General features: G+C 52.4%; 4 protein-coding genes across 4 annotated transcripts; 2 read left to right on the forward strand and 2 right to left on the reverse strand.

Annotated features, from left to right (window-relative positions):
- Window positions 1–281: 281 nt before the first annotated feature.
- Window positions 282–1,177, forward strand: ColSpa_03025 (L-xylo-3-hexulose reductase; the record flags this gene model as incomplete). Its single annotated transcript, XM_049269237.1, has 2 exons — window positions 282–374; window positions 503–1,177. 2 exons carry the CDS (start codon window positions 282–284, stop codon window positions 1,175–1,177), a joined length of 768 nt encoding a protein of 255 aa, XP_049125194.1.
- Window positions 1,178–5,622: 4,445 nt separating this feature from the next.
- On the reverse strand, window positions 5,623–7,908 carry ColSpa_03026 (methylcrotonoyl-CoA carboxylase subunit alpha, mitochondrial; the record flags this gene model as incomplete). The annotated part of the gene is made up of 3 exons (XM_049269238.1): window positions 5,623–5,685; window positions 5,738–5,816; window positions 5,885–7,908. 3 exons carry the CDS (start codon window positions 7,906–7,908, stop codon window positions 5,623–5,625), a joined length of 2,166 nt encoding a protein of 721 aa, XP_049125195.1.
- Window positions 7,909–8,463: 555 nt separating this feature from the next.
- Window positions 8,464–9,309, forward strand: ColSpa_03027 (pyridoxamine 5'-phosphate oxidase family protein ustO; the record flags this gene model as incomplete). The annotated part of the gene is made up of 3 exons (XM_049269239.1): window positions 8,464–8,574; window positions 8,672–8,846; window positions 8,903–9,309. The coding sequence occupies 3 exons, from the start codon at window positions 8,464–8,466 to the stop codon at window positions 9,307–9,309; spliced, it is 693 nt and encodes a 230-aa protein (XP_049125196.1).
- A 1,416-nt stretch (window positions 9,310–10,725) lies between these two features.
- ColSpa_03028 (secondary metabolism regulator LAE1) lies at window positions 10,726–11,884 on the reverse strand (the record flags this gene model as incomplete). Its single annotated transcript, XM_049269240.1, has 2 exons — window positions 10,726–10,853; window positions 10,909–11,884. 2 exons carry the CDS (start codon window positions 11,882–11,884, stop codon window positions 10,726–10,728), a joined length of 1,104 nt encoding a protein of 367 aa, XP_049125197.1.
- Window positions 11,885–13,723: the final 1,839 nt, after the last annotated feature.

A 13,723-nucleotide genomic window follows, 5' to 3' on the forward strand; every position in this document is an offset into this window, starting at 1 on the left:
CCGTTGCACAAGGGCACAGAGGTTTCTCCACTGGTATTAACGTCGCGCGCTCGAAATATTCTTCGGAATTTGAAATTCTCAGCTATTCAAATTGTGATTCAAGGGCATTTTACCCTTCAGGACATCGTCTTGAGGCAGTATTTAGAAGACCCCTAAGAAGGTTAGACAAGCACTTCTCATCCTCTTAAGTACAGTTGAATCATGCCACTGTGTAACTAGCTAATCAAGATCAATCTGACGAAACAGAACCCCCCAAACCTCAAGTGTTAGAGCAAATCATTATGTCTCTTCAAGGAAAGATAGCAATTGTAACAGGCGCAGCTCGTGGTATTGGAGCAGGTATTGTACTGGCACTAGCCAGACAAGGAGCAAGCGTATGTTAATTCTATTTCAATACCTCCTCATTCCATTGTTTTGTTTATGGGTCTTTCAAGGGAACCAGTGTCCCTTTGCTGGGATTTTGCCCGAAAACAGTCGAAAACTTTTTGCTAAGAACGGGCAGGTATCTTTCAACTATGTCTCCCCTTCCTCCAAGGAAGCCGCTATAAATTTGGTGAAGGAAGTCCGGGCTCTTGGAACCCGCGCGGCCTGTGTCCGGGTCGACATGGCATCGCCCGAAGCCCCTTCTGTTTTGTTGCATGCCACCCTCAAGGAGTTTCGGACCGAGCGAATCGACATACTAGTGAACAATGCGGGTCTTGGAGGAAACGCACCCCTGGAAGAAATTACGATCGAAGAATATGACCGGTTGATGACAGTCAACGTCAGAGCCGTTATCTTTATGACACAAGCTGTTCTGCCACATATTAGCCGCGGTGGGCGCATAGTCAACTTGTCATCCATTTCTGCTCGAGGGGGCTACTCGACGCAATCCGTCTATGCCGCTTCAAAAGCTGCGGTTGAAGGCCTCACAAGAGTATGGGCGACGGAGCTCGGTCACAAGTACGGAGTAACGGTAAACTCGGTCAACCCTGGACCGGTCGACACTGACATGTACCGCGCAGCCGGGCCAGTACATCTCGCTAGAATGGAGGAGAAAAACAAGAAGGTCCCTGCTGAACCTAGATGCGGCAGAGAACAGGACGTTGCCGACATTGTTGTATTTTTGTGCGAAGAGCGATCCCGCTGGGTCACTGGAGATACCATATGCGCCAACGGGGGTATGCTATATACTTGAAAAACGGCGCATCGTCAACGGCCAGGGTATCCTTGCAGCTTCCAAGGTACAACGCCGTCAGAGACTGCCGGGCTTCTTCAACGACGGCCAGAGACAGACGGGAGAGAGAGGCGCGAAGAGAGACAGACTTGGATACACAGCCCCGAGTCTAGTCCAGTCCAAACACCAGCCCGGTGGTGTGTCCCCCACCACCGCCCGCTGGGCCTTGAACCTTGCCGCTTCGAGTTCTTCTGCTGGTGGTGGTGGTGTTTTCATCGTGGCTGTGAGAAGTTGAAGTCACTCATTTAGTACATTTCTGCGAGAACCCTACTTCTAGTAGTTCAGTGAATTTATGTCCATCTCCTTCTGAACTCCATTTACCACCAGCTCGATGACAGGATTTGAGAAGATGGACATGTCAGATACGGTACACGTCCATGCCAAGCTGAGAGCCTCATGTTTCTTCAGTCGTTCTTGGATAGGCGATATCAAGCAATCTTGGCTCAGTTGATTGGGAAAGAAAAAGGGTGGGAAGACTTTAGAACAGTAGACGAATTCGCAGGGACGCTCTCCAGGACCACAAAAGAAGACGAAGAGGTAGATAAAGGTGGCAATCAGACCAAGGCGGGCAAGGCTGATCTGTGGAATAACGAATGCTATGCCCGCCCACTTTCTGGGTGAGCTCCGCGCCGGACATGGGCCACCAGTTGCGCTTTCGTTCTGAACCGGCTGCTGTTGACCCTGGCGGCCTCTCTTTCATTCAAGGCCCCGACAATTTTAGGCATAACTTGTGGTTTAAAGTTGGGGCACAATTCGGCGATCAACTTACCAACGGCAATCTCACCCAACAACCCAACCAGGCGAACGGCAGTTTTTCTGCAGAGGGCGATGCTATCGAGACTGACATCGCACTCGAGCCATGCCAGCCTCAAAACCAGCCACAATGGGAACCGCACCCGCCCTCCTGGAATCCCTTGGGTTGCACTTTTTACGGTCACCAATCTCGCCAAACCACTGCAGCCACTAGAACTTCGGCTGCCAGCCCAACTTACACGTCTTCCAACGTTGTAACACCCATCCAATCCGGGCTGCCTTCTGTTGCTTACTCCACTGCGTCCTTCACTGAGTCGAAAACCTTTTCCTATGGTACCACCCTAGTCGAGGGGTATGACCAGGACTCGACCCAGGCACCATTGAGTCCCTTCGACACTCAGTATCCAGACTTCCAAGAACCACAATCAACTACCTACGCATCTCCCATCACTGCCACGCCATACCATGTTGCAAATTCTATGCTCAGCCCCCTGAGTTGTCATTGTTGGGTGGCGTGGGCACTTCTGAAGCCAACAAGATCGTTTGCTGTGAGAACGAGTGGGACCAGCCTGAATATATCGTCACTTGAAATGCCGAAAACACCGTGGGGATCAACCTAGCGTGCCGCAGTAAGTGTGCAAGTGCGGTTACCAGCAATCGCACAAGGATAATCACGAGCGGCACCTGGGAACCTGCAAGGAAAAAGGATTTAAGACTCGCAGAAGAACTTATACAGCAAGAACGTCCTTCACTTGCGTCTGCGGAGAGTCGTCAAGCGAGTATAGTGAACACTCGACTCATCTCAAAGATCACCATCACATACAGTACCCTGGGCGGGACCCAAAGACCCAAGTTGCTGTGGGCTGATTTCCGAATAAGCACAAACACGATATCACAACTTGTATGGTAGTTGATCTCAAACTCCCAAGGGGGATGAAGGGGAGGGGAGGGGAACGGATTTGAACCAGTCTTTACCGCATCATGCTCCTGAATGATCTGGAGGCGCCTGCAGAGTTCTTGCAGATTGCCTTCATCTCATCAACTCAGATCATAATTAAGGGGCAGATAATACTTATCCCAGTCATTCATTACCACCACGGTCATATTCTTTGTGTTAGGTGACTCCAATTTCAGTTTTGGACAACATCACAACAGAAGACGCTCTCAAAGGCGAGCGCGGAGGCCGCCTATTAAGGCGCCTTGCGTGACGAAGAATCCCAAGGGGGTTGCATTCAAGATGCGCAAGTAAACCCCACAAGTAGCACCATTCACTAAGTTCATACCGTGTTCGCCCTGCCAGGAGCCGATGAGGTTTGTAGAGATTATATAGACTTGAGAGTCAAAAAGTGGTCTTGATCTTCCATATTTGCAGTCTGGAGCTGATTTAGATTGAAAACATGTATAATGTCAACAATTCAAGAGTCATTGACGATGATAAGTCTGGAAGCGAAGTTTAGAAGCTGGCCGCGCTCATACATGAGGGTGTCGTCTCATACCAGGCGACCAGTTGCCTGCTATTGCCTGTCGCAAAAACGGAATGTTCCAGCTTCTTTCTCCGGATCCATATCCGCCGAGCGCAAAATTGAGGTGCATTGCTGCCTAATTTCGGTGAGCACAAGGGTCTATCATTGGCTGACACCTCAATTTGAGGTTTGTCTTGGACTTCGCATGACGCATCTCCCGTTCCATTCTGTTCAAGAAATTCTTTCTGACCTGTTCGAACGTTATGCAATGCGGATTTGAGGCGTGGCTCGGTGTTCTATTGGGATTAGCAGATCTTAGATCCTGGTGTCCCGACATGTGTCTACATGTACTCTTCTTGAGGAACGAAGCGGCGACAAGGATGCTCCGACAGCTTGTCCACTAATAGAAAATCACGTAACCGATGATAGTAAGACACTCCCTGGTCAACCATCATCCCAACTTTCACGATGCAAATGTATTGTCTACTTCCAATCACGTCTTAAGGCCGCATCGTACTCGGCGATGGATGGCTGCAGCATTCTTTTGGTACAATACTCATATAAGGGGCTCTTCTTGAAAAGTGAAGGCAACTCAAGAGTCATAAAAACTCACCGAAGCTTTGCTGCTTTATTACTATACCTTTATAATCAGAACCTCTTTCATCTCAGAGAGCATTGGCTTTTCCAAGCACTCGTTTACACAAATACATGACCAAAAAGTATTTAAACTGTCGAAAGGTTTGTTGTGCATCATCTCAAGCAACAGAGCCAAACTTTGCCAGCCTACACGAACCCGAAGAGATAAGTTGAAATTTGAATCAGATTTGCTAACTTATTTGTCAAAGATACGGCCAAAACACATCAGTTTCAATAAACAATGGGATTATGGCAAAACAAAACGGCATTCAAAGCTCGCTCGGAGAACTTCATCGGCGGAGAGTACCAGATACAAAGCCACAAAGTCGACGATGATGACCTTCATGTCTTTGTTGTAACAGACACAGCTGGCGCACAATTCGAGGCGCAGGCGTTCACGCCAGTGGCAGAATTGCCGCAGGAGAGGGAGGGGCTCTGTCAAGCGCGGCGGAGGCGAATGAAGCGTATCTGCCGTTCAGCAAATTTTGCATGCGAGTTTCAACACAACGGACGTCGTATTCTCGTGTCTAGGGTCCAGAGGAACGACAAAGAATGGCTGGACTTGCAGGCTCAAGTGGGCGGGCGTGTAAAGACTGAGAATATGTCACTGCCAACAGAGACTTGCATAAAAATGCTCGATGCCCGAAGAGACACTGCTGCGTCGACAGAGATGGGGATGGCGAAGCAGCAGAATGGATCGAGCTACGCCGAAGTGGTAGCAAGGAATACAAAATGCCCGGCGGTTTCGAGCCCGCTTGCCGAAAGGCGTAAGGTTTGCCTTAGCCTCACTGGCCAAAAAGATATGAGGCAGAACGTGGAGCGATGAAAGCCGCTTGAGGATATGTCGAAAACTTTAGACTGCTTTCTTCTTAAGAAGGCTCATATATAAGTAGCTAGCGCAAAGTCTAAGTGAATCACTCAATCCTTTATACACGAATATGTTAAGCTCCTTTACCATCTCAAGGCGGACAGGTCGGTGATTGACGAAGTGAAACTAAAACAGATGGAGTCAGTAGCGTTATTATGGTTTGAAATATCATCTTCCCAAGTCTTAGAAGGTGATTTAAAGACCGTGGCTCACCTGAGCAGTCATTTCTCATTGTCCACCCTTGTATTTAATTACAGATTATATTGCTAATATGTCGTAACAATCTTGGCGTGTAACTGGCGTCAGTGTTACAAAAGGGCCCTTATCAACGACGAGCAATGGCGTTTTGTACATTTAGACTGACTGAAATCTGAAAGGTAAAGTAATAACGACGGTCTCAAAATAGTTGACTGACCCTCTAATCATAACTCAATCCCGGAAATCTCCTTTATGGCAGATACATTCGGTATTGTAGTTAGCATTGCTACGGTTGTTGATCTGTCTTTGAAGATGTCTTAAAGAGAACATCAACTAACATGAAACGAGTGGCATTGAGCATTTGCAAGGGATTATTAAACTCTTAGGAAACCCCACAACAAAGCGTTTGTTGACTTCGGATTCTAAAATAGTCGCTGAACAAACACAAGTGCCCGTGTCTTTTGACCAGCATGCAATCAGTGCTCCATTCATGACTCCTCGCTGGCCTCCTCTTCAAAAAGCACCAAAACAGTTCCGGCCTTGCATATGTCCTAAGAGCTTGTCAGTGACGGGTACCAGATTCAAACAGATCTGATGACTTACCCCTTCCTTATGTGCCAGCTTCTTGATAACGCCATTTTGGGGTGACCGAATGACCGTCTCCATCTTCATGGACTCAATGCTGCGTTTCCGGTCAGCTCCTGAAAAAATACGATGTACCGAAAGTCACAAAGTTGAGGATGTACTCACACAACCAGCGGGGCGCCCTTGGCTACTGTTTGTCCCTCTTCCACCTCATTTTTCAGAATCTTACACGGCATAGGCGCTACCACCGACGCGGTGACCTCCTTCAAGCCAAGGGCCTTTTCGAACCAACTTGGTGGCAGGAGCGAGAGCTCTGTCTTGATGCCGTGCTGGAACACTACAATCTTTGTGTCTTGCTCGTTCTGCGTGTTCTGCACGACGGTAGATTCGACCCGCTCGTCGGGGAAGAATGTTGTCAATGCGTTTGTTGATGTGGAGTTAGAAAGGGATTTGCTGACAAGGTTTTCAAAGACCTGGGGTGCCTCCTCTCCTTTCCTTGAAACGCGGGCATCGAAGAGCTGGTGGGACTTTTGCGTGATGCTCACCTCTACAACCTCACCCTCTTTTTCGCTGTAGGAATCAAGGACCTTGAAGAGGAACTTCCGCTCGCTCAATGTGCTAGCCTCACCAAAACCCAGACTACCCCCGTGGGGAGCGGCATGAACCAGTTGAGACAACGAACCGAGCGCTGCCTGCACAAATACTTCGCTGTGTATGGGCCGCGGCTTAAAAAGCTCGTCCTTCCACTTCTCGATAAAGCCCGTCTCGACGTCTCCCTCAATGAAGGCAGGAGACCGGCACAGCCTCTTTAAAAACTCAATGTTTGTGCTGAGGCCGACGACCTCGTAGTCCCTAAGAGCCAACTCCATCCTGCGAATGGCAGTCTCCCTGTCTTTACCGCGGACGATCAACTTGGCAATCATACCGTCGTAAGCCTCCGAGACGGTGTCGCCCTGGACAAAGCCAGCGTCGATGCGGATGTCCTCGTTGGTGTGTGGTGTGGTAAGATGGATCAGCTTGCCTGAGTCGGGCATGAAACCTTTCTCAGGGCTTTCAGCATATATGCGGGCCTCAATGGCTGCACCGTGTTGCTTGATGTTCTCCACGATCTCTTCCTGGGTCAGTGGCAGCTTCTCCCCAGCAGCGACGCGGAACTGCCACTCGACAAGGTCGGTACCCGTAACCATTTCACTGACGGGGTGCTCGACCTGCAGACGGGTGTTCATCTCCATAAAGTAGAACTCGCCAGTGTCCTTGTCGAGTATGAACTCGACGGTGCCAGCCCCAACGTAGTTGACGGCCAAGGCAGCCTTCCTTGCCTTCTGCCAGAGATCGAGACGCGTCTCGTCGTCCAGGTCCGGCGCCGGCGACTCTTCAAGAATCTTCTGGTGTCGCCTCTGTACGCTGCAGTCACGCTCTCCGAGAGCCACACAGTTGCCCAGCTTGTCGGCGAAGACCTGCACCTCGACGTGTCGTGGGCGGACGATGTACTTCTCAACCAACATCACCTCACCACCCTCTCCAAACGAGGCGCGGGCTTCGGCGCGGGCACTGCGGAGCTGGGCGGCAAACTCATTCTCCGTCATGACGATGCGCATGCCCTTTCCACCACCTCCCTTGACACTTTTCAGAAGCACGGGAAACCGGATGTCCTTGGCGTGCTGCAGAAGCTGTTCCTCCCCTTGTTCTGAGCCGTGGTATCCCGGTACGCAAGGCACGCCGGCAGCGGTCATGATTTCCTTGCTTCGTGCCTTGTCACCCATGTCGGCCATAGCTTGCGCCGGAGGCCCGACAAAGACGATACCCTCCTTCTCACACCTCTCGGCGAACTTTGAGTTCTCGGAGAGGAAGCCATACCCGGGATGAAGGGCCTGAATACCGTGTTTCTTGGCCAGCGAGATGATGCGCTCGCCGTCGAGGTAGGCTCTCGCGTCGCCCAGAGCCAGGGAATGCGGGGAACACGCGGCGTGCTGGCTGGAGCTATCGGGATCCGTGTACAAAGTCGTCGTCCTGATTCCCAGCCTGTCGGCGGTCTTGTGAATTCGCAGCGCAATCTCACCGCGGTTGGCGATTAACAGAGAGGTGATCGGGGTGATTTGGCTCGAGGCCGGCACAGATTGGCCGGCAGCAGAGGAAAGGAGACGAGGGAGGGGTCGGACGAGCCGATGCTTCGCCTTCATTGAACGCATGGTGGATAAGGCAAAGCGGATGGTTGGATCGTCAACTCGTGGTATCAATTGAGACTTTACACGCAGGCAAGCGAACGGTTATAGAGTTGATGATTGAGGAGAATTGTGCAGAGCTGCAACTGCTCGTTAAACCGAGGTCTCTAGGAGCTCTGCTTCGGCTTGTCGCGCTCTCTCGTCTTGGGAGTTGCGGTGCCGACAATAGCCGTGACTACTAGAAAGCCGCTGAAAGGCGACCCCGGATTCCAGCCCAGGTTTAGGCGGTGTCCACCAAGGGATCAGTGGGGGGGGGGTGCCCGCCAGCTCCCGCTCAGGCGCCCTGTGCTTCAGCGACAGGAACCATGACCGATAAGATAAGAATGAAAACGGCGAGCCTCTACGTGAAAGACGTCATCCCGCAAGAAGATGGAACGCCGACCGGTTCTGCCCCGCATTAGTCAGCGCGGGCCTCGTCTGCCCATCTTTACTTTCCAGCCCGGCCGATCCAGCAGAGCCCATTTGGAGAAGCTCACGATATCTGACAAACATCACCAACCCGCCAAGCACCACTGATTAGACATGGAACAGCAAGTTCCCCTCAACTATGAGGCTTCGGCCGGCGACACCAACAAACAGGTCACCACGACCCTGCCCCAGGAAGTCGTTCAATGCTTAGAGAATGCCCGATTCGTAAGCTCCAAAGTCTCCCCTCTGCCCCGCGTCCAGCTTCTGGCTGCATGTCGTGAAGAGCTCCCCGTGCTGACTAGACCGCTCCTGCGCCTGTCAGCTTCATCTCGCAACATGTACCGACAACGTCCCAAACGTCTCCCTCATGAACTATACCTACCTACCCTCGTCCAACTTCTCGTCCAGCCCAGTCATCGTCATGACCACCAACCCCGCCTCCAGAAAGACGCAGAACCTCCTCTCAAATCCCAATGTCTCTCTGCTGGTTCATGACTGTATGAGATTCCCAAACTCCCATGGGACGCTCCAGGTTTCTAACAGCTCGATGTAGGGTCTTCCCATCGCCCACCAACTTCCGGCCGACGTCCCTCCGGCGGCAGCCCCGGCCCCGAGCACCGCTCTAGCCTCGCCTCGCTTCTATTGAACCTGAACACCGCTGCCGTCTCCAGCATTAGCGCCACGATCAACGGCACCGCCAGCCTAGTGAACAACGGATCGGACGAAGAAAAGTTTTACCGTGAGGCGCATCTCGAGAACAACACGTTTGACGAGGGGCAGAGCTTCAACCCCAGCGTACAGGCCGAGGACGGCGGCAGAGGGTGCTTCGTAGCCGGCGAGGAGGTGCGTGTTATCGTGGTCAAGATCAAGGATATCAGAATCAGCGATTGGAAGGGCGCGGTGCGTGATTACGTTTTGGCGGAGGAGGGTGCTGCTCCCCAGCTCAACGGCGTGCGGTAGGACGAGATTGAATGATACGAGATTGATGACGACTACAATGTCGGCTGTATAACGTCCGTGGCAGGAACCAACAGGTTGTTGTAGGGTATTGTTTTCAGCGGCACGTTCTGGAACATGCGGTCGAAAGGGTCTTCTCGTGAAAGCTTGGCAACTATGTCGGAGATGTCCATACGTGCCATGGCCTCGCGTCACACGGAACTCAATGGTTTGCTACCAAACCGACGCGTAAGTCTTCCTGCCGTCTGGAGGTATCGGAGACAAGGGGCCCAGTACGACGTATGGGATGGAAACCCAATGCAAGCCCTGTTCGAGCGACCACGTTTAGGCCTCAATCGGGCTCACATGTTGGCATGGGATTCCGACCGTGGACGGAAAAAGAGGTAGGCCACGGTTCGATCACTGGCCCGACACTGCCAAACTCCGGCCGAGTATCTTGTGGGACGGAAAAAGCTTGATGGTTTGACATTCGTCTGATGACGTGGTATACTTAGAATTTAGCATATCGAGAAAAAAAAGGCAATGCTCTCCCTTTCGATCGTCTGTATCGGTGAGACTTTGCGGAGCGTCCCCGCATAATCGGCAAGGTGACATGATTGGGGAGGGAAAAGATAGGCTTTAATGCCTACCGTCTTTCGGCGTCACACGGCGAATGCTACCCTGAAGTGAGGTGATGGACACAAAAAGAAAACCAAGATCCAATCAAGAAGAGACACAGCGTTGGCTTATCCATCGGGCGAACCAAGGGCGAACCCGCACTCGTACTAGTACGACAAACATGCGGCGTTGGCGGCAAGTACTGGTCCGGTGAAGTAACGTAACTGCGGCAGTCAGTGGAGTGAAACATTTCAGGGGTCAAGGCATTTCGGGGGAGTTCTGCAGCGGATTAGGATGCCCGGTACATTGTCTTTTGAGCTTAATCGACCCCCTTTGTTCTTCGTTAAGCATAGCGCGCAGGTCAAGGGACCGCGGAGAAAGGAGGCTCGGCCGATTATGGGAAAATAAGTGCCGGAGGGTGGCATACGTTGGATGGGCATGAGAAACTATCGGCTGGCACCGAGGAAAGCCCGGGTTGCATTCGGGTCGTCGAAGGCCGACCTGACCAGCGCCGGCGAATAACCAACCGACTGCGGGGTCGGTGGTATCCCAGCCGGTTAGGTTGTTGAGCTTGGCAGCAAGATGGGAAGAGAATCGTGGGAGCAAGTGAGGTTTCATGGGGGCGACTCGTTGTAGTATTTTCCACAAAAGTCGAAATGACGAGGCTTCATTACTTTTATTGTATGTTCTTGTTGGTGAGAATGTCTATTTAGAGAGCGGATTGTTTAGCATCACCTCATTGCATCGGTTTCCTGGCCGTTACAAAAGAACTAGATTCCGTTAGTCGCAAGGTTCAAACGGCATGCCGCTCTTGTAGGAAACTCACACTTTGCCGTATGCCTCGTTTGTCGTGTCGCGTGACTCTTTGTGGACTCTCTGCAGAAGATTCCGGGTATCCTTTTCATCCCATCCGCCCTTGGCAAACACGGCCAGCGAGTAGTTTTCCAAGCCTGTCTAGAGTTAGGAGACGAAGCTCACATGGCAGACGGACGAAGAGAAACCTACCGTATTCCAGCATTTGAGCAAACTGTGCCCCTTTCCTGACCATCTTCTCGTCATGGCCCACGGCCTGTATGGGTACCAAGTCGGACCAGCGTCCCACCTTCTCGAAACCAACATCAGACAGGATGGCGGGGATCTTGGGTATGGGATCAAAGTCCACTCCTGCAATAGCCGTCATCTCCGCGAGCCGCACCTCGAACTCGCGACACGCCGTCATCGCGCCGTGGTTCTTTTCCTCCTCCGTCGGCGCGGCGGGCTCGTCGCTGCTGCTGTCGACAAGGTCAAAGTACCTCGTCCTTACCTCGGAGAACTCAATCTGCCCGCCGGGCTTTAGGTGCTCGTAGGCCTGCTGGAACAGCGCCTTCCAATCCTGCACGCCGCCGCCGACAAGGTTCCGCACGTGCACGAAATCGAGGCTGTCCTTCTCCCGCGCCCAGTCATTGGTGGCGTCTTCGACTTCGAAGACGACGTTGGGCGGGACGGTCATGGGCAGCAGCGCCGCGGAGAGGTCGACGCCCATGACCCTGGCCAGGGGGTACTGTTCGCCCATCTCGACAGCCCAGTTACCCGTTCCCGTGCCGATGTCGAGAATGTTGAGGGGCTTGTCCTTGGGGAGTTTTGATGCAGTCAGACTGTCCTCGAGACATAGCTTGAACAGCTGGTGTTGAATCTCCAGGCGTGCGCGCTCCGATTCATCGTTGGGCATAAGTATGCGGCCAGAACCGTGGTACGTGTGACCGTATGCGCGGATGGGCGGTAGCTCGTCGATGGAGACGGAGCTGAAATCCGAGCCGGCATCCGAGCTGTCGTCCTCGTCGTCCTCGTCATAGTCTGCCGCTTCGGCATCGGCTGCCCGAGAGTGTCTCCTCCTGTTCTTGTGGTCTCCCCGGTCCCTCGTTACACCAGTGCTGTCGGCCCTGCGGCCGCCGCTATCGCCGACAACCGGGCCTCCGGTCGCGGCATCAACGTCTTCACCCATGAGGATGTCCTCCGGTAAATATGAGGTGAAGCCGGCGTAATCTCTATTTCCGTGCTAGTTGGTTATGGCTCTCTCTTTTGATGGTTTCGTCTGAGTTGTGTTTCTGTGGTGGATTCCCCTTTTCTTGTGTGTTGGACTTGTTTCTCAATTTCACCGCACACGGAGCAGTGCCCTGCTACACGAGGGCGGTCACTGCACTGCTAGGTTCTCAAATGGAGGGCGAGTCTCGGGCTTGGTGGGGTATGGTCACACGTGCTGCCTGTAAAAAAAACACTCTCCAAGATGACTTCAAACGATAAAGATACAAGTTAGATACCACAGTTTGTAGGACCGCGGAGAAGATGTTTTGCGTACGGAAATTGTCGACTGTGACTCTAATCGAGGGTCGGCGTAGCCCCTTGTATTCAAGCCTTTGACAAATCGATGTTCAGCAGGAAAAGAGCTACCAGAAAGCAATGACAAGGAGAACCCGTTGGCTTCTTCGGCATCGACAAAGGATGATGGCAGGACAAAGGGGACCAGGCCTACGCAATGCCCAAGACCGGACGGGAAAGGCTAATTTGACTTGAACCGGGGGAGGGAGAAACTGATGAGGAAATTGGATTTTTTTGTTCCTTCTCGCAGAGACTGGGAATTTGGACTTGGATTTTGGACTGGGGATTGAATCTGGATGGAACCTCCACGTCTTGTGCCTTTCTTGTCGCTCTGCCGGCAGGACCTGACTCCATCAAATCACGTTTGGCTCCTCATCGGAGCACTTGTCCGCAAGGAGTCACTGGCAAGAGAAAGAGGAGCATGGAGGTGCGGGAAGCGGCCGACGGCGCCGGCCATGGATGGGCCATGGAAACGTGGATCATGCCGGCCAGACCCGTTTGATAATCATGGAGATTTCGAGTAGGGGAAAACAAAAAAAAAAACTGGAAGAAAAAAAGAATAAAAAAATTCGAGCCCGTTGGACCCCTCCCCATACCCTTCCCCCTCCAGGAAAGATGTGCGTGCATGCAGAGAGTGGTAGGGGGGGAACACTGGGGCGGCTGGGCCGTGGCTGACAACTTGCAGCAGAGCATCTCAACTGCAAACCGGATGCCCTACCCTGCTTCACGCCAGGGGGCTCGTAGCTGGCTGCAGGGCAGGATGGGAGAAACAGACAGGGTTAGCCATGTTGGCATGGTCCTTGGACGTAGAGCGAGTTGATGATTTTCAGGGCAAGGAACAGTTGCGGAAAAGCACGAGCAAGGAGAATATGCAACTGAAAACGAAGCCCGGATATTTGGCGGGCTTACGACTCTTACGTTTCGAGCACTCACTGAAACTTTGTTCCGGTTGCTGTGTCTAACAGTCTAACAACAGCCTCGCTGCAAGTGCCTGGATTCGCACATGGCATCCTGCGTCGGGTTCCAACTTGACTTGAAGGCAAAATCCACCTCACATCTCATTTCTCCTCTCCCTCCCGCATCTGAATGACCAGTTTGTGGCATGCCCCCCGTCCTTGATCATTGGCCATAGATCACCTGCGTGCTACCTACCTTGCTCCAAGCGCCCAGGGCTAATCGGAGCCAAGCTCAACCTGGCATTCACTTCATCGCGTCGGTATTGCTTTCGCCGGTGGCACAAACTCGTCACCTCTCACCTCCCTCAACGCATGTCTCAGCGGCCGGAATACCACCCAGACGTTGAGGGCTAGAATCGGCGGGATGCAACCTTGGTCAGCAGCATGCACGCCTTGCTTTGAAGCGTTCCCGAGAGGAACTAGCTGTTTGTGGGCAAGATGGTTCATGGGAAGAAGACACCGCTCATAGGGGGCGGTTCCTTTCTAGTCCCTTCTCATGACTCTCCAGT

Source organism: Colletotrichum spaethianum (assembly GCF_022836535.1).
Source record: "Colletotrichum spaethianum MAFF 239500 DNA, contig05, whole genome shotgun sequence".
NCBI lineage: Eukaryota > Fungi > Ascomycota > Sordariomycetes > Glomerellales > Glomerellaceae > Colletotrichum > Colletotrichum spaethianum.